The sequence below is a fragment of the Sodiomyces alcalophilus genome (genome assembly GCF_042370955.1).
Source record: "Sodiomyces alcalophilus JCM 7366 unplaced genomic scaffold ACRALscaffold_2, whole genome shotgun sequence".
Classification (NCBI taxonomy): Eukaryota; Fungi; Ascomycota; class Sordariomycetes; order Glomerellales; family Plectosphaerellaceae; genus Sodiomyces; species Sodiomyces alcalophilus.
Window position 1 is genome coordinate 5,894,260 of NW_027263533.1, and position 20,652 is coordinate 5,914,911.

The 20,652-nt window shown below is 41.6% G+C and overlaps 1 protein-coding gene across 1 annotated transcript; it reads right to left on the reverse strand.

Moving 5' to 3' along the window:
- Positions 1–1,284: 1,284 nt before the first annotated feature.
- On the reverse strand, positions 1,285–1,624 carry ACRALDRAFT_208229 (uncharacterized protein; the record flags this gene model as incomplete). The annotated part of the gene is made up of 2 exons (XM_071022425.1): positions 1,285–1,365; positions 1,508–1,624. The coding sequence occupies 2 exons, from the start codon at positions 1,622–1,624 to the stop codon at positions 1,285–1,287; spliced, it is 198 nt and encodes a 65-aa protein (XP_070878203.1).
- Between the last annotated feature and the right edge of the window lie 19,028 nt (positions 1,625–20,652).

The window sequence follows — 20,652 nt, forward strand, 5'->3', positions numbered from 1 at the left end:
TCACGGAAAAAAAATAGTATGAACCGGAAGGAGAGGAAATCGGGAAGGGAAAACAATAAAAAATAAATCTAAAAATAAGACACAGGTGCCTGAGATGAAAGTGATGAAGGCGGATAAGAGAGCAGTAGTAGTATTTAGATGACTTCTTCCGCCGTATCCCCTTTCAAGAGACTTGCAAGGGTCTAGAGGAAGGGGAGGTGGTAGGGCCCGATGCCATCTTTTGCGCGCGTAACGTATATGTAATGTACAACGTACGACGTCTCGTCATGCAAACCAGGCAGGAGGGCGTCCAGTTGAGGGTGTTTTCCGTGGAGTGAGAGGCCGGTTATGGGCTTGGGGATTGGATAAACAGATCATGACAGGGTCCAGTAGATCGGCTGTGTTCTGCCAGCGAGTTGACTCACGAATACCGGAACAATCTGTATGCACACCCATGCGTGCCATGCATAGTGGCTGGGGAATAAGACGAAAGGGTGGAGGGATAGAGGGGGTGGGAAAAAAAGAAAAAATATTAAAGAGACACGCCTGGCCGGCCGGTTTGTCCAACAGGCGACGACGGAGGCGGAGAGACCATGGTGATCGGTGGGACCGAGTATCCGTACTCCCTACTCCACTGCGGTACACATATATACGGAGAACCGTACCGCTGAGTATTCCACTGGCTTGGCTGCATCAAGCGAAAAGCACAATATGCCGGCCTGCGCAGTTATCTGGCGACATGGAAGTAACCAGTATGTATGGTACGCACAGCTGCGCCGCCATGCAGATTAACACAGTCGTTTGTGACATTCTTGTCCCTGGAAGCTGCATTCATGGTCGTCCTATGAGAGTTCAAAAGTGCCGCCTGGCTCATGTCATTGGGTAGCAATCCCTGGTTTAGAGTGGTCGTTGGTTTTTTTTTGGTTTTCCCTGGAGAGATGATAGGAGAATTGGCCACTGTTAAAAGAGGCCGTTGAGGCTGTGGCGGGCGATTCCTAGCGCCTTGCTTATTAGCACAGCAAGTAATGATCCGTAAGGTCGTACACTTATTAGTAAGTACTTCGTATATAATACTTGGTCCAGGACAAGAAGAAAATCCATCGAGATGTCCAGGGGTTGGGGAAGAGGAATTGGCCGAGGAGAAGATCATCCGCGGGAAGTCATGGACAAAAGGATGATGCAGAGGAGTAACAAAAGTTCACAGCCCGCAAAGGCGAAAAGACGCGGTGGTTAAATCCCTAAGTAGGAATATATCTCTGGAGGAAGAGTAGATAAAGCGAAGGGTAGACAAGATAGATGGATTGTTTAAGTGGTGATAGAGGGAATACGGAGGAGGATAAAGTTGGATCCTGGTGGAAGGAAGACCCGAGTCGAGTCTGGTAGGGACTGCAACGGATGAACTGTCCACTAAGTGCTCCGTGCCCTACACCATAGATCGTGACTCCTTCGGCTACCTATCAGCGGGGAAAGTGGGAAAAAGGCGACCACCGAATCTGCCTACGGTATGTACACCTAGGTATATACATACATTCAAAGTCGAGACCGGATAGGGACGGGAGGTTGGTCCATCACCCCTTTCTCCGTCAGTCGTCCAGCCAAAGCCGGCGGAACAAAAAGTAGCGACAAAGTGACGCGAAGTAAACATTGGAATATCCCATCTGTACGAATAAACTCTTATCTGCGAGTTAGTGTACAACGTAGCCCTCAATGCAATGCTGACTCTACCATCTCCGATTGGCCGTGTTCCTTAATGTCTCGGCTCCGTCGTACCCGTAGTCGCCGCCGCCCTCCCCCTTTCCCCTAACAGGAAGAGGCACTGATCTACGCATTCGTCCATCGGCACACCTCTAGCGGGTGAGCTATTGTATGTATGGTCAGTCACCATTGGCCCCTCAACAAAGTTGAAATTTTTGACAACATCGCCACAAACTCATCGTCCAACTGTGGTGCCAATCGTGCTATCGAGACGTCTTGATTTGCGATGCAAACGAACTGCCGTATGGCAACGGCCAGATAAGTTGACTTTGAAGAGTACCTAGAAAACCTTGGACAAGTCGTCACCTTGGTGTTGGCTTCGTCAGACTAAAAAGGGCCGCGGCGCCCGTCCGCCTCCCCCCCCTTCCCACACACACACACACATCTGCCCCACCCCTGCAACATCGCAGAGCTCGTCCGGTTCAAGCCAACCAAGGCGTATAACGGCGACAGACAGACAGCAAAGGATTTATTGCCAAGTGCTCTGCAACATTGGTTTGATAAGAGATGGGGGGAGAGGAGAAATGAGCGACACCCCAGGCCGGCGCTTGTTGCCCGTGGCGGGTCAAACATTGTGATAGGGACGGACTACGAAGTAATGTACATAAGTACATATCTGGTGTACACTAGAGTTGTGTGCGAATACTCCAGGTCGATCGTGTCAAGGTGAGGCTCGGAAAGACGTACCATCTTGGCAACTATTGGTCAAAACCTCATAAATATTGTCCAATGATCGAAAAGCACTTTTGTAAGTTCCCACCTCGCTGCATATGTTTTCTTCGATCCTCGCCGCTTTAGGAGAAGTGGATTCCGAGGCGGCTCCTGGGCTTAAGCTGGATTTCGCGTTCTGCATCGCCAACTGTTCCGGCCGGCGGCTAGGCCCGGTCGTGCTCAGAACATGGCATGGCATGCCGATAATTATTGGGCCTTCTGATCACATCACATGAACAGGGCAACCACTTATGATACGGAATGCAGTTGACGTTGGCTAGTAACCCCCTGGCCAGCCTTTAAGCAAATTATCCAGTCAGTATGAGCTCTGGCTTCCGGCGTGGGTAATTCCAATATACTGTCGTCGTTATTTACCCCAGGGAGGTCAGTCCCTTCGCCCGACGATAAGGGACGGCATATCAGCAATGGGAGCAGAGCATCGACCCCATGGCCTGCTGAAACGCGCATATCGACAGTGGCGACATAAAGTGACTTGACGTGATGATACCAGGTTGATTGATACCGTGCAGTCAGCCAAGCATCTATTTCCTGTGCGATGCTGTCGTACAGATTTTCCTGTACGTTGTATTTTTTTCCCAGGGCGGATGCAAATGCGATCAAGACATGCATCCTCTGGAACCAAGTCTGGTGGGAGGGAGCCTATGCGCGCTGACGGAACTTTAACGCGACCTTACGCATTGATATAGTCGTATGTACAGTGGGTAATCAAAATTGACGATTAGAAATACCCCACCAACGCGTTACAGCGCGTTTTCCTCCTTTAACACCATCAACCCTTTAACTTCAAAAATTCGTTAAAAATCAGAAAATACCCCTAATTACGCCGTGCGTTAAGCATTCGCCTTATAAACGGACCCTAATTACACACGCCTATTTTAGTGGGCTTAGTTAAAAGGAGGTAGGGATCAAATTCAATATATCACCAGGGTTAGTATCTAGTATCGCGCGCCGCTACGAATTATAAATATCAGCCCGATTAAGACCACGGTCTAGCCGCCCCCAGGCCCTTAATACGTACTAAAAAAGGTGTATTATACGTACTATCGGTACTAACGCTTTTATATCACCTATAGATTTAAAGGTTTAACTAGGTCTTCCCTATTTAAAACTTATTTTATTATAATACCTTTATTTAAAGGGCTTTAACTATTTCCGCGCCCTACGCCGCCCGACCCTAACTCTAAGGCATGTATAAATACGGTTAGAATAGTGCCTACGCCACGCCTCTAAGCCCCTAGAGTAGTGGAAACGGGTTATCTTTTTGGATAAAACCATAATCGCGCGCGGGGATAGGCAGAGGCAGAAATAGGTTTTCTGCCGTTCTATAAGTTAATTTTATTAAGACTTTATACCTTTACTAATAAATTTATAGGGAAAGCGACTTTAATAGGATATTATTATTATAGGTTTTATATAAGGAGTAAAGAGAGTCGTTAAGACTATAATAAGAACAGGTCACGAAGCTAACCTTAGGGGGGAATGATTATAAGATTATTCGTTAAGCCCCTTTAACTCAGGACTCAACGGGAAACACCCTACTTAAGGACTAGTGACTATCCTCCCTAGGATCGGTATATAATAACCTAAGGCTCTAAGACCGCCGGTCTTAGGCCAGCTTAATAATCCTAAAACATAACTCGGTCCTAAATATCCTTAGGGTTAACTTTAGGGCCGGTTCCGGGTTCTTAATACATTCCTTAACGCCTCTAAGTCCTATCCGATTTCCTTAAATAGAATATCCCCAATATCACGCCCCTCCTTCTAAGGCTCCTATCCACGGGAGCCGGTGGCCGTTACTAGTCCGGCCTGTTCGTTAATCTACCCTGACCTAGGGACGGATAGGCCGGCCTAAACTCTACCTATTAGGGCCACCACTCCCTCCTTATCCTCCTAAAGCTAAACCAGTTATCCCCCTTAACCTATCCTATCCCTCTAATTAATCCTATCCACCTCGCGTAGTATAACCGTAGTCTTTATAAACCGAGAGGCCTAGTTATCTTTAGACAAAGCATAACTCTCTTAGGTCTCCTTTATTTATCTCCCTTACCGCGACTACACTATAATAAAGCCCTAAGCACTCTGGCTAGGGCCCTATCTAATAAAGGGCTCTAGTTAGAATAAACTATAACTCTAAAGCAGATATTAGGTCGGTAGTGAATTATAACCCTTATTACTTTCGTAATTCCTTTATACTACCACTATTATTAAGGCGACCTAAAAAGCCTATATAAAGAACACTATTAGATAAGGCCCGCTACGCTATAGTCCTAAATAATAAAAGAACTTATTCTATTTCCTTCGTCGCCCTTTTACGGCTTATCCAGCTTAAGGCCGGTCGATAATAAGTCGTGATATTTATCGTGAATATTAATAATAATAAAGCCTATCCGTAAACGCGTATACTATAATAGCACCCTAGGTATATCCTTTATTAACTAAATAACCGTATTATAGAAACCCGTAATAGGTAGTCGTATCTAGGTAAAAGGGGAAGGAATAATATAAGTAGGGCCTATATTAGGTTATACGACTATTCTAATATAGGACTTTTCTATCTACCTAACTTATCTTATTATTTTCCTTTTCCTTACCCTTTCTTATTTACCTATCTATAATAATAATAATAGTATCGCTATTATAGTAAGTTATCTATCCCCGTCTATAATAAGGGCAGCGACTTATCCTATCGACTCCTTATTAGGGTATGTATTATCTCTGCGTGGTTCCGTGTATCGCGTATAGGATCGCGGGCGGCTTAGGACTCGGCTAATATCATAGTAGATTATTATTATTATTATTATCAGCACTATCACTATCACTATCCTATAAGTGTTATACCCCCTTCGCGTGGACCTTAGGCTAACTTATAGTATTAAAGCAGACCACTATTATATAATAGCGCCCCTAGCTTTAATTAAGAAGCATAAAAAGTCCGGCGCGGCCGGTAAACCTAAGAAGTCTAGTAAGGCCGGTATAAAGTCCGACGCGGTCAGCACTAAGTCCACTAAGGTAGCACCTAAGGTTATCGATAAGGGGATAACTAAGACCGCTAGGAAAAAGGCACGGCGGGCCGCTAAGAGGGCTTAGGCTAAGGCTAAGGCCGCGGCTATAGCGGCTACTCTTAAGTAGTAGCAGTAGTAGCAGCAGTAGTAGCAGTCTAACTCCTTATCGGACTTATTATCGGATTCGTCCTCGGATTCGTTATCTTCTTCCTCCTTAGAGGATAAAGCTATTAAATAGCCGGGCATAGCGGCTACTCTAGCTAAATAAGCTATATCGGTCGGGACTATTAAGAAGCCGGTTATTATGGCTACTCCGGTTACTAAGTCGACCGACCCTCTCCCTTTAGGGCGTGATAACTCGCTATAGGGTATTCTCGAGCCCCTTAATAACCTAAAGGGCGTTCTTAACTATATTAGTTAGGACGTCGTTATAAGCGGTGGTGCCGATAAAGCCACCCTCTTTAACGATAAGGAAGCTAACTCTGATAGGTTATTATTATCGGAGTTCGCTTTATCTATAAACGGGTCTAGCGATAGACCCTCGGACTTTAGCGATAGCGACGGTATTAAGATACCGGTATATCCTATTATCTTAGTTAGGTCGGGCCTAGAGCTTTATGCTCCTTATAGGCGGTACGCCCGTATACTAGGTTCCCTAGTATTATATAGCGATAATATTACTAGTCCTATTACTATACGGCCCTGCCGCGGTAATAAGGTATCTAATAAATACTATTACTATTATAATAATAATAGCCGCGACTACGAGTTAGTACGTTTATATAGCTATAGTCCCCTTTACTTTAACCGCTCCTAAGGTTACTAACTAGATATATAGCTTTTATTACTGGCAGAGCGGGTAGCTAAGAAGCTATAGAAGATATTAGTAGCGGCCGTACAGGGCGGTAATAGTCTAGACGACTAGGCGTCTATAAGTCGACCTAATATCCTTATAAAGAGTACCGCTAATATATATAAGTGCCGGGCCTATCGGGTCTAAACTAAGCTATATCGGGCCCTTAAGGCTATAAAGAAATACGTTCGGGATAATAAGGGGTTCGACCCCGTGGCGTATCGTCGCTAGGAGGAGGAAAAGGAGGCTAAGCGTAAAAGGCGCGATGCTCCTGCTTATATAAAGCGCCACCTTACTACTATCGCCCGCTATCTAGGCTAGTTAGTTAAATAAAATTCGAAGTTAGCCGGTCTTCGTAAAAAAACCGGCCAGAACTAATTAAGGACTCCTCGTGGCGGTCGTTAGGTTCGGGCTAGGGGGTATTCGGGGGGGGGTAGTGTTAGCGTTTTTTTTTTTTTTTTTGATTTTTCTTTTTCTATTTTTTTTTATTTACTTCCCTAGACCTAAATAAGAAAAGTCCCTGCGGGGCAACGACGACGCTATTAACTGGTTTTATTCTTCCGACTATAATACTCCTCGATAAGCGTATCAGGGAGATATCTTCGTGGTTCCTATATATTATATTTATATTTATACCCGGCCTACTTAATAAGGTATTCCCGCCTATTCCTGTTATAGCGATAGGCCAGGATTTCCTCTACCTTATATTTATCCGACTCCTATAGTTCGACCTCGACGTCCACGGGTGTAGGCGACCTGCTATCCCGAGACTTCTATAGTTCGAGGAGCGAAATCAGGAAAATATTATAAATCTTTATTAACTCCGGGAGCTATAGCTTATAGGCGAGCCTATACTAACCTATTACGGAGGTAATCTTATAAGGGCCGAGGAACTTATTTAATAGTTTCTTATTAAGGCGACGTTACTTAATATTCTTTAAGGATAGCAGTATATAGTCGCTAATCTTAAAACGCTAGGCCGCCCGGCTAGCGTTATAGTATCGTTCGTAGGTGGTTTAGGCTTTCCTAATAAGGACCTTTATAGCCCTACGATTTAATATAAGGTGCTTTACCCTTTACTTAGCTATAGCGGCGCGAACCTTACCCGATTTATATATCTATATATCGTATAGTCCGTATAGGTTAAAACCTATTAGCGTAATAAAAGGGGTTTACCGGATAGCTAAATACTATACCGTATTATAAGTAAACTAGGCCAGGGGTAGCTAGTTAACCTAGTCGTCCTGTTATAGGGCACCGAATACCCGTAGGAAATACTCTAAGTTCTAGTTTTATCGTTCCGTCTAGCTATCCGTCTAGGGGTAGAACGCGGTTAATAACCGCCGCTTAACGCTTAGGAGGCTATATAGGGTAGTCTAGAACTTACTAGTAAATAGGGACCCTTAGTCCGAAACGATATTATCGGGTAGGCCGTAGATACTAAAAAATATACACCTATAGGATACTAGTAAGACCCTTAGCTATTAAAGAGCTGCTATAGGGGATATAGATCGCGTACTTAGTATATTAACACACTATAACCAGGATAGAATCCCTTTTCTTTCCCTATAAGGTTATAGGGGGGAGGCCTATTATAAAGTCTATTAAGATCTCTTAGAATAGCCGTTCGGGTATAGGCAAAGGTGCTAGGTACCTAAAGGGCTTATACTAGCGCGGCTTAGTCCTTTAATAGATACTACACGTAGGCACGAACTTCTTAACGTCTTATAAGAGGTATTCCTAGTAGTAGGACTCAGAAATCCTCTTAATCGTCCGACCTAACCTATAATAGCCTATAATAGGCGTGTTATAAAATACCTAGAGGACCTTATCGCGTAAACCTAACTGGTTTAGTATAAAGAGACGGTCCCTAAAGTAGACCGTACCCTAACCGTTATAGGATTATAGGTCCGCTAAGTTATCTTTTAATGCTAAGGAGATATAAAAGGGATTATCCTTTTAGGCAAAGATAATCTTATCCTTTAGGCTAGATAAACCTAAGGGCTTAGGTATACCTCGGGCCCTTATAAGGCTAATAATAAACTTCTTAGTAAATCCCTTAACGGGTTTCTACCGCTCCGCTTCGAGATCTGCCTAATCTATAACGAGCTACGGCTTCCGTAAAAGCCTATCTATAGGGTTCTAAATACCCGGGCGGTAACGGATCTTAAAATCAAAGCTTAATAGCTCCTTTAGCTAATAGGCGTGTTAAGGTTTAATTCGAGGCTTATTTAGTAGATACCGGTGGTTTAAGTGGTTAGTTAGCACCTTTACTAGGGTCTAACTATACGCTAAATAATAGCGCTATTACCGGAACGCTTCGATAATCGCTATTAACTTAGTATCTAGCGTCGGATAGTTTAGTTCGGGTCCCCTTAGCTTCCTAGATAGGAACGCTATAGGTTACTAGGTTCGGTCCTTATACTAGCTAATTATAGCGCCTAGTACGAAGTTAGACGCGTCGGGTTCTATACGAATAGGCAGGGCTAGGTTAAAATACCGTAGCACGGGTACTAACTAGAATAATAATCGTAATTTCTTAAAAGCGGCCCTCTCCACGTCCCCTAACTAAAACGTACCTAGTCTGCCCCCTAACCTTAATAGGTCCGTAAAAGGGGTAGTAACCTTAGAGTAGCCTTCGATAAAATATTAGTAGAAACCAGTAAAACCCAGGAAGACTTAAATCTTCTTAACGGAAGTGGGTTCCTCCTAATCCTTAATAGCCTCGACCCTCTTCGGGTCTATAAAGACCCTATTAGGGCTATATATATAGCCTAAGAACTCGACCTCTTATATCTTAAACACGCACTTCTAAGGGTTTACGAATAGGGACTATTCCCTTAGGCGCGTAAGGATCTCCTTAACGTGTATATAATAGGTACTAAGGTCCTTACTATAGATTAGGATATCGTTTAGGTATATAACGCAGATAGTATCGATAAGACCCTTTAAGGCTTTATTAATATAACGTTAGAAACTAGTAGGGGTATTATATAGACTAAAGGGTATCACTAAGTACTTAAAGTATCCGTACTTAGTTTTAAAAGCCGTTTTCCACTTATCCCCTTCTCGAATTCTTAAGCGATAGTAGGCATCCTTAAGGTTTAACTTAGTATAAACCGTGGAGGACACGAGGCGGTTAAGGATCTTATATATTAGGGGGAGCGGGGTACGGTCCTTACGGGTAACCTTATTAAGACCTCGATAGTCTATATATAAACGCAGCTATATACCCTTTTTTAGTATAAATAGGATTAGGGCGCCCGTAAAGCTTATTAATAGTCGAATCTACCCTTTAGCTATAGCCTCCTTAATATATTCTTATAGGATAGCTAGTTCTTACTCGGCTAGGGGGTAGATAGGGCTAAATAGGGGTGACTTACCTTCCTTTATCTTAATTATATAATCCTAACGCTAATAGGCGGGTAGACGGCCGGCCTCTATAATATCGAAAATATCTAAAAACTCTTAATAATACTCGGGGATAATATTCCTTAACTTATCCTTATCTAGCGACTCTTAATACGGCCCGGGATTAAGATATTCTAGGATCCCTTTATCTAGTTAGGTCGGGTTAGGGGGTATAGGGGGTATAGGTTATAACGGGTCTAATTAAATAATAGGGATTAAAGGACTATTAGGTAACGTGTCCTCTTTTTCCTTAGTGGCGTTCTACTTTATACCGATAACTCGGCCGATACGGGGGGCACCGAACCTTATAAGGCGGATAATAAGCTATACGTGCTCCTTCGCCTTCTTTAACTCTCTTTAACCCGGGATACCTTAAAGGTCCTTTTACTAGAGTCGATATATCTATTCGCCGGACCGGAAAGAGGTAACGGGGTTATATTCTACTAACTAGGGTATACCGAGGATAACTTAGGACCTATTAGGGTCTATATCTAATACCTTAAACTTAATCGGATATATCTAGGTCCGGTCCTAACTATCTATAACCTTAATATACGTCTTAAAGGACCCGATAGACTATATATCGACCCTAGGGATAACCTATCTAAGTCGCTTCGGTGGTCCTAAGGGACTATAGTTAGGAGGCAGGGCTTTTCGGTTAATTAGGTTAACCTCGGCGCCTTTATTAAGCTTAGCGCTCCGGCGGCCCTATCCGCCGCTTAACCGTAACTCTAACTTCGCCTTAATTATACCCTTACTAGTAAAAAACGGCTAAGATAGCGGCCCTTCCTAGGCCTAAGCCTATCTAATAACGGGGTGCCTTATATTAACCGGTAGGTTATTCGGGTTCTAACTATTAGAGTATCTTAACGACTAACCTGACTTAGAGGGTTCCTTTAGCTATTCGTTCCGGTAATAACCCTTTTTATTATAGCTAAAGTATATAATACCGCTATTATTACGCCTCTTAGGGGGCCCGGGGGCTTCCGTGTTATTTATTTTAATTAATTCCACGAAACCTTAGGGAGGTATAAAGGGCCTAATAGTTATAGTATAGGCCCTGTTAGGGGCCCTATTACGCCCACGCTTCTCGCCGCGGGGCTACCTTAGGCGGTTATTCCGGGGCGTCTTTTCTTTATTTTTACGTAAAAGAGTAATCTCTGCTTATCGGGCTATAACACCTAACGCCTTACTATTAGTGGGGATACTAGCGGCTATAATCTAGTCACGTAGCGGCTTATTAAGCTTCGTTAAGATTAACTATATACGCCACTTATCGGGGAAGGGTAAGGATACCTTATTAAATAATAAGTCTAGCCTATTAATAAACTTAGCGTAGGTCTAATTAGGTTTCTATATAGTCTAGTCTAAGAATAGCTTCTCGGTTATAGATATCTTATAGGTTTTATTATCGACTAATTACTTAGTTAGGAAGGTCTTAAGGTCCTCCTAGGTAGCACCTTTAGTCTTTTTATAAACGCGCCTATAATAGGCACGCTATTAGGATTTTATAATCTTTAATAGCAGGGTAAAGGTAAGATAGATCTTCTTTGCTTTAGACGGCTTAACCTTATTAAGTATAAAACGCTCTTTGATTTCTTCAATAAATATCTAGAACTAGTTATAGGACTGCCTATCCTATTCGGGGAGCTTTTACGGGACCTTATACTAGCTTTTATAGGAGTCTCCTTAGGGGATACGCTTAGAGGTATCGGGGTCCTTCCCTTATTAAAAGGTAAGGAGGCGCTTCTCCTTCTTTTTATAGGCTCGGCGGTCCTTATAATACTTAATTAGGAAGTTAAGTTCCGCTAATAATAGAGTACTAGGGGGGCGGCTCTTAAGGTCTTTAATATCGAATTAGGGTCCTACGCGGATAACTTAAGGGGTCCCTTAGTTAAGTAATAGTCCTACTATAGGATTATAAGCGTCCGGGTTAGCTTATCCGCGAATCTTAAATTCGGGGTTACTATCTTTATTCTCTAACTTAGGTATAAGGGATTACTCGCGATCGGCGCCTAATAGCCCGGCTTTAGCTTTTTCGGTAGCGGGGGAAGTATCCCGGGTATAAATAGTGGTGGTGCGCTTAGGGGGTATCTTTAGTATTAGTTAGGGGTAATAGTAGGATTTAAAAAATAACTTAGTCTTTTAAACTTTTAACGGTCGTTATACCCGTAAACGGTTAGAACGAATAAAATATTATAGGTTTTATATAAGGAGTAAAGAGAGTCGTTAAGACTATAATAAGAATAGGTCACGAAGCTAACCTTAGGGGGGAATAATTATAAGATTATTCGTTAAGCCCCTTTAACTTAGGACTTAACGGGAAATACCCTACTTAAGGACTAGTGACTATCCTCCTTAGGATCGGTATATAATAACCTAAGGCTCTAAGACCGCCGGTCTTAGGCCAGCTTAATAATCCTAAAATATAACTCGGTCCTAAATATCTCTAGGATTAACTTTAGGGCCGGTTCCGGGTTCTTAATATATTCCTTAACGCCTCTAAGTCCTATCCGATTTCCTTAAATAGAATGTCCCTGATAATTATTTAGCCTCGTAATAAGCCTTCGCGCTATTTATAGATATTCTAGGCCGGCTTTTTATATAATAAACGCACCGCATTAATCACCCTTTACGGGGACCCCTCTATACCGCGTAGAGGCGTTATAGCAGCCGTTATTAAGCGCACGCTTAAAGAAGCGCTTCCTATAATATATAAACCGGGTAGCGTATTCGTTTAAGATAACGCTGCCGTACACAAAGCGCGCCTCGTTTAAAATTAGTTACTACTATAGGGTCTAGAGAATAAGGTTACTATCTTATATTAGCCGCCGTATTCGCCTAATCTTAATCCTATTAAAAACCTATAGAAAATACTAAAAAAGAGGATCTATTTACGGAATCCTACTCTAACGAAGATAGGCTCTACGATAACCTTATATAAGCTACTCTGCCGGGCCGTGGTAAAGGTATAGAACGATTTTAAAAAGGAGCTTCTATAGGCTCTAATTAAGTCGATACCGCGGAGGGTTAAGGCTTATATCGAGGCTAGGGGGTGGTATATAAAGTATTAAAAAGATATAACTAGAGATTCCTTTTATACGGTTATTCCCCCCTATAAATCTGATTTTTCCGAAATTTTATAAGTAGTATTCGTAAAGTTATTTATATTCGTATTCGAAGGGTTAAAATAAAGAGTACCACTATTTATAAGCGGCCTGTCTACTATTTATAAGCGTCCTAAACCCAATTAGGAAGGCTAAGCGAGCCCGTGTAGTAGTGTGTATACACCACGATCTTAGCTGCAGATATCCCGTACCGGTACGTATCACGACAGAATTTTTATAGTGTTAAGTTTTAAGTGAGTCTGAGTGAGACTTGAGATTCTTAAATAAGTTAAATTCACTAGTAAAAATAATATGTTTCTGAATCGATAATCTTATTGAAATATATCCTAAACTTAATCGCTGTCTATCGTAAAATAACTATTCGACTAAGGCTACTGATTACGCTACGGCGTAACCTAAAACTCACTTCTAGCCGCCTATTAATTTAATAGCGGTATATCCGTGTACGCCTAGAACACCTCCTGTTAAGTAGACTAATATACCTGCTAAGACTTAGGCCACTGTATTTAGCTAGGCGCCTGCCCGTAAGGTATATAGCGATGCCTACTAGTAAGTGCTAAGACTATCTCGGCCCTAAGCTTAGTAAATAACGCGCGAGTAGTCTCTATAGCTATTATAGTAACGGCCTATACCGGATTAATTCGCCTACACCGCGGCCTTAGTTAATCCCTCTTATACTACGATAATAAGCGGCCACTTCGAGCCCTAGGGCCTTAAGCCCTAGCCGCCTAAGTCCTAGTGGCCTAAGTCCTGGGCGCTTAAGTGCCGGGAGGGCGTGGCCGTTACGGCTCGCCACGAGTAGCAGGCAGCTCCCTTAATCGATTCCGATTTAATCGGACAGGAAGAGGATCTAGGATTCGGGTTCTTTCGCGTATCTATCGTATTTCGGGCTAAAATAAGTGGTAAACGGTTAGAAATAGGATAGCGCGAGAGGTACGGATAAATATACTAGGCTCTAATTAACCCACTAGTAAGGGTTAACTTAAGTATATTCTAGCACGGTTATAGCCTCTAAATAATATAATATCGTGTAACGGTATAGTAGCCCGAATTACGCCTAAAACGTCCCTATATAGTCAGGAAAAGGCTGGCGAGTCCTGAACGCCTAGTCTATAACCAGATACTGCTACTATATAAGCTCTAGTGCCTTAAACGTGACTTCGAAAATAAGATTAGAAACGATAGGTCGATTTATATAGATTACTGCGTGCTTCCTACCCGCTTCCGCTAAACTAATCTTTAGCCGCTTAGTCTTCTTTATTACTATTAGATATACCTAGGAAGAGAGCTTATCGAGATTAGCTAGGCGGCCGCGAAGATAGGTCTTTAGCTCTACGTGGGCGGACTCTATACGACTCGTAGCCTTAATACCGTAGTTACGGAAATACTTAACTACGTAGTTATAGAACTAATCACGATACGGTAGATAGGTCTATTCGAGATAATCTATAAAAGCTAATACGGCGGTTAGTAAAGATAATAGCAGGGTGGTGGAAAGTAGGGCGGCGGAAAAGACTTACCGATCTATTCGCGGCCGAACCGTCCCTTTAATAAGTCCTAGTGCTTATTAAATTCGTCCTCGGTTAGTACGTATATACACGATTTCTATAAATCTATAAACTTATCTATAGTCGATCCGTTAGACGGCGCCTATACTAAAACACGTGAATTTTACTATCTTCTAGTATAGCCGCTATCCGTGATTTCGCCGGTAATTAAGGCGGCGAATTCTGGATTACGGGTAAGTTAAGAGGCGATAAGATCGTTATCCTGGTCTTCTTCGCGGGCGCTAGCGTTATATTCTACGTTATTATTATATTCTAAATTTATTTATATAGCTAATACTCGGTTAGTAAAAATTTTTTATATACTAGTCTAGATTAGGATAGTAAAGCGATAATAGGACTAATAATACTATAGGAAAAAAATTTATCGCCTTATAGCCCCACCCTATAAATAAAGAATATTCTATATATAATAAGTAAGACTAACTATTAAAAAAAGATCGTGAACTTACCCGCTAGGAAGAGACTGGTTCCCTTAAGAGGGCTAATCTATTTCTTTCTAATATAAAGGTTAACGTTCTTTAGGACGTGCTATATATAGATTTATTAATTAATAGCTAGGAAAATAATACTTAACGTATTTTTAAGGGCCTTATCGAAATTAGTGATAATAGAACTTAGAAACTCGATATCCTTAGTTACGAATACCTCTCTAATACGGCGATAGATCTATCTAAAGGCCTCCTAAGTCTCCCTCGATACTAGGGTAAAATAGTAGTTATAGGAGCTATGGTCCGCCGCTATGCCCGTGACCTTAAAAAGAGACATATTAAATCGATTCACCTAAATAGAGGTTAGTTAATAGTAAATAATCACGGAGCTTTTACTAATAGAATAAGTATAATCTATACTTAAAAGCTCCGGATTCTTTCTTTATTAATTAACGCAGTCTCGATAAGTCTAAAAGATTATATCGATACGGCCTATATCGTGGTTAAAGTGTTTATATATATAGTATTCGCCTAACGATCCCGCCTCTAACCTCTTAAGGAAATACTGCGTTAATAATAAAGGGCCGTACTTCTCCCGCCGTAGCTGCTATTAATAGTTACGGATATCTTATAGGCTAAGCATAAGACCGCCGGCGATATTATACTTAAATTTTTGCTATAGTTACGTAGTAATTTAAGAGGCCGTTAGTCTGCCTATACCCGATAACTACTCGACTATTATCTTAATCCGCGATACTCTAATCGCTTATTACGAATCTAGCCTTACGGTTACCGACGCCGCCGCTACGTTTAACGTAAGTAGAGGGTGGTTATAATATATTAAGTGGGTGATCACGAAGAGTAAAGAGATAATCAAGACGAGAGTACTTAGTGGCCAGGACGTGATCGCACGCAAGTCAAGTAAGGGGGTGCTAAAGAGTTAGATTAATCGCTGGCCTCCTTATTTTAAGGGCGGCTATCTATCTCTTTTATATACGCTATCCAGGTCCGGACTAGCTCGGGATCCTATTAGCCGTAATAACTACTATCCCGTGACTCGTATAATAACCCGACTTATACCCTAAGTCGGCCCGCGACGTGACCACCTACTAGTTAGGCTCCTAACCGGACGCTCCGACGTCTTCTATAACTCGTCCGCTAGCCTAGACCTATATCGTGACTCGTGGCTACTCGGTACTAGGGGAACCGGTAGTCCGGCACCTAACAGGGCGCCCCCTCTCCGTAGCTTCCGTCCCGGAAGCCTAATACTATCCTATTATCCTCCTCTATTCTCCTCCATCCTCCGATTAACTAATAGTCCCTCTATAATCCTAGCCTATCTATCGCGTCTCCTAATTACCTTTTCCGGAATATCGTTCTTTATAATAATCCGTTCTTTATAATAGTCCTATTCTAGTTACGATATAGTCCTTCGCGGATCGCTTTATTATCCTAATTATATCCTAAGTCCTTTTAGCGAGGCTAGCCTATAACTACCTTTATTATAATATTAGGGTGGTCGTTCCTTCCCTTTATAGGGTTACCTTTATTATTCCTTCCGTATAAATAGGATAAAAGATTAGTCCTACCTAACCTTATAGATATCCTATTCTATTTTTCCTATAATCCTATTCTTATTATTTTCCTTTTTTTACCCTATTCTAATTAACTTTATTAGATCAGATTACTAGCTTTATAAATAATCCCGCGCTACCCTGTAATAGAGTTAAAACTAGTTAATAATAGCTTTATATAATTTATTCCTCCGCCTATCCTACTACGTATCTTATTACTAACCCCGATTTTATTTTAGTCCTAGTCTCGTTCTCTTATTATAGCTATCTCTATCTCGCACTATTATAAGTTCCCCCCTTATCGTTTAACGCGTGGTTAGAATATAAGCTAACCGCTATCTTAGTATCGTCTAACTATTATAGCTCCTAAGAGTAATAAGAAGCGCGCCGCTATTAGTAGTAATAGTATAGCTAGGACTCCTAGTAAACGTTAAAAAAAGTCCGCCGCCGCTAATACCCCGGCCGCTAACGCTAATATACTGCCTACCGCTAGACTTATCGATATAGGCGAAGGCGAGGGCCTTTATACTCTATACTTACGGTACGCCGGCTACCTAGCCGACTTAGATCTAAAGGAGGGGGGTATTATCTTATATAAGTCGTGCTAATATAACGCTAATACGTATCCTATTATTAGCCCGTATTTAACTCCTTACTTACCTACTTTCTTAAAGAAATCGGCGAAATATTATTACTATTAGGTTAACGGTAATCGTTTATACCTCGATATAGGCTTATACTCCCTCCGTTATAAACCGCTTTATAGTCTATTCCTTACTAATAGTTATTTAGTTACCGATAACGGGTAAGGCCGCCGCTAAAGTCTTATAGGATATTCTAGACGCTACTAAAACGCGACCCGGCGGGTTTAATTAAGCCCGTCTTATAAGTACACCTTATTCTATATCTAACTATATACTAATAGCCCTAATAAAAAGCTATACTCTAGGCTTAGTAAATTTTAAAGGTTAGTATTAGTAAGCATAAGGCCAAAACTACCTATAGATCCGGCAAAGGCGTGCGGGCTAAGCAGCGCGATAATAAAAAGATTACTACCGCTAAATAAAATACCCTTAAGCGGGTTATAGCCTTATTAAAGGAGATATTAGCCTCCCTAAAGGCCTAGAAAAAGATCCCGGATCTCTTAAAAAAGTTCCTAGGGGTTTAGGGCGGTATTACCGCTACGGGGTTAGTTACTAGTCCTATCGTAGATAGTAACGCCGGGGTAATGCTCCCTAACCTAGACGCCGGCAACGGTATCTATAGCACGCTTACCCCGGGACCGTTATCTGCCTAGAAGAAGGGTAAGGCTAAGAAAAAGGCCACCCCTATTCTAGTCGAGGATAACACCACGACTAATAACAACGATAAAGATAAGGGCGGAGATACCCCCTCGCCTACTACTCCTCCTCCTCCTCCTCCCCCTACCGCTAATATAATAGTATAGGAACTTAACGATAACCTATAGCTAAGTCTTACCGGCCTCGCTACCGACTAATTTCCTCTTCTTTTTTTTTTTTTTTTTTTTTTTTTTTAGAAGGGAATTTTATTCCTTTTCTTTTTTTTTTTTTTTTTTTTTTTTTTTTTTTTTTATAAAAAATCCTTTTAAGGCACTCCGTATATCCTTAATCCACTATTATCTCGTCCCGATCTAGTCCCCGCCGTGCCGTAATCGTCGCTAAAACGTGTATAAAGTATTTATCGATTAGCCCCGTTAGTATATTCCTTATAGGTTCCTAGGTATTATCTTTATAGCCCTAGCCTACCCACTTAATAAGATATTCGCGCCGTTTACCTTAATAGCGATAAGCAATAATAGCTTCCACTTCGTATTCGTCTTTTTATAGTTCTATCGCGACCTCCTATAAAGCCGGTAGCTAGCCGTCGCGTAACTTCTATAATTCGAGTAAGGAGATAAGGAAAATATTATAAATCTTTATACCGGTAAGTAGCTCGAGCCTATACGCTAGTCCGTGGCTACCCACTATTCCTATAATCTTATAGGGTCCGATATACTTATCGCTTAGTTTACGGGATAGCCGATATTACTTTAGGTTCTTTATAAAAAGCAGGATATAGTCTCTAACTTAAAACTATTATATTATCCGTCCGCGGTTATAGTAACGTTTATATATCGCTTAAGCTCTTTAAATTAATTTAGCTAGGGTCTTATAATCGGCTACGAGCTAAGCAGCACGTCGGTCCGCCTTTATAGAGCGGATCTCTTTAGCTCGGGGTAACTTTATTTTATCGGGCCCCCTCGGGTTATAGCCTATTAGAGCCTTTACGGGGCTTCTCTTAGTAGCCAAATACTATACTATATTATATATAAACTTAGCGAGTCCTAACTTATCTACCTAGTCGTCCTACTATAACGTGTAGTAGGCACGAAGGTAGTATTCTAGGTTCTAATTCTATCGTTCCGTTTACCCGTCTATCTACGGGTACTACGCGGTGGATAGGCGGCGATTAATACTAAGGTGCCGATAAAGCGCTATCTAAAAGCGACTAATAAAAAGGGCTCCTTTATCCGATACGATACCGTCTAGGAGGCTAAACCTACGGAAAATATATATCTATAACGTGTCCGCTAGGCCGGGCGCCGTTAGGCCACTACTTATAGGGATATAGATTAAGTACTTAGTTAGGCAATAAACCATTACTAGGATAATATCCTTTTTATGACCGGCCCCTATCACGGGTAGTAGGCCGGTAATAAAATTAATCGAAATCTCTAAAAAGGGACGTTTAGGAATAGGAAGACTTACTAAATTACCGTATAGCTTATACTACCTAGGCTTAGTACGCTAGTATACTAAGCAGCTAGGGATAAACTCCCGAATATCCTTTAATAGGTGGTTCTAGAAGTAATAACTAGAGATCCGATAAACGGTCCTCTTAACCCTATAGTGCCTAGTAATTAGGCTATTATAGAAAACTTATAGAACCTTTCGGCGTAGACTATAATAGTTAGGAATAAAAATCTTCCCTTAAAAATATAAAACTCCTTACTTATCTCGGGACCAGGGGCTAAGCCTTTATCGGTTATCGGTGGCTTCACGCTAATTTATATAAAACAGGTCTTCGGCCTATACCTCGATAATTTCTTTGTATAACGTGGGCGAGTCGGGATTAGCGACCGCTCCTAAGGTAATTAATCCTAGGATAAACTTTCTTAAAAACTCTTCCGCGGCCTTAGCTCGGTTAGAGGTAACTTCTAACTTATTAAGGGTATACTATAGCTTCCGCGAGAGGCTATTAGCGGGGTTTAATAACCCGGGCCGGTGCTTAATTTCGAAATTATAGGCAGTAATTTCTTTAAGCCAGCGCGCGTGCTAGGCCTTTAACTTCGGCTTATCTATTAAATATTAATAATTTAGGTAGTCGGTTAGGACTAACACGGGAGTCTAGCTATAAGTAATATAGTGCCTCTAGGTGCGGAACGACTTAATAATCGCTATTAATTTAGAATCAGGCGTGCTATAGTTTAGTTCGGGTCTATATAGCTTTTAGGATATAAAAGCGATAGGGCGCTATATTCTATCTTTAAGCTAGCTAATAACTACGCCGATTATAAACGCTAACGTATCGGGCTTAATACGTATTAGTAACTTAGGGTTAAAGTGCCGGAGAATAGGTGCCTCTATAAATAACCTCTTTATCTTAGCAAACACTGCCTTTACCTCTAGACCGAAAGCAATAATCCCGGGGTTCCCCCCCTTAGTTAGGTCTATTAACGGCGCGGCCACCTTCGAGTAATTCTTAATAAATCTCCTATAGAATCCGGTAAACCCGGTAAAAACTTAAATCTTCTTAATAGTGTTAGGCTCTTCCTAGTCGTAGATAGCTTCGATACGTAGGGGATCTATATAGACTTTATCGGGACTATATATAAACCTAAGGAACTCGACCTCGCGGATCTTAAATTTATACTTCTCGGGGTTAGTATAAAGGGACTATTCGCGTAGTTATTATAGGACCTGCTTTATATATACCCGGTACTCGTCTAGGTCCCGACTATAAATCAGGATATTATCGAGGTACACTATATAGATAGTATCTATAAGGCTAGATAGGGCCTAATTAATATAGCGTTAGAAACTTACGGGGGTATTAATAAGCCTAAATAATATTACTAGGTATTCGAAGTATCTGTATTTTATACGGAAAGCCGTCTTTTATTTATTACCTACCCGGATACGGAGCCGGTAATAGGTATCTT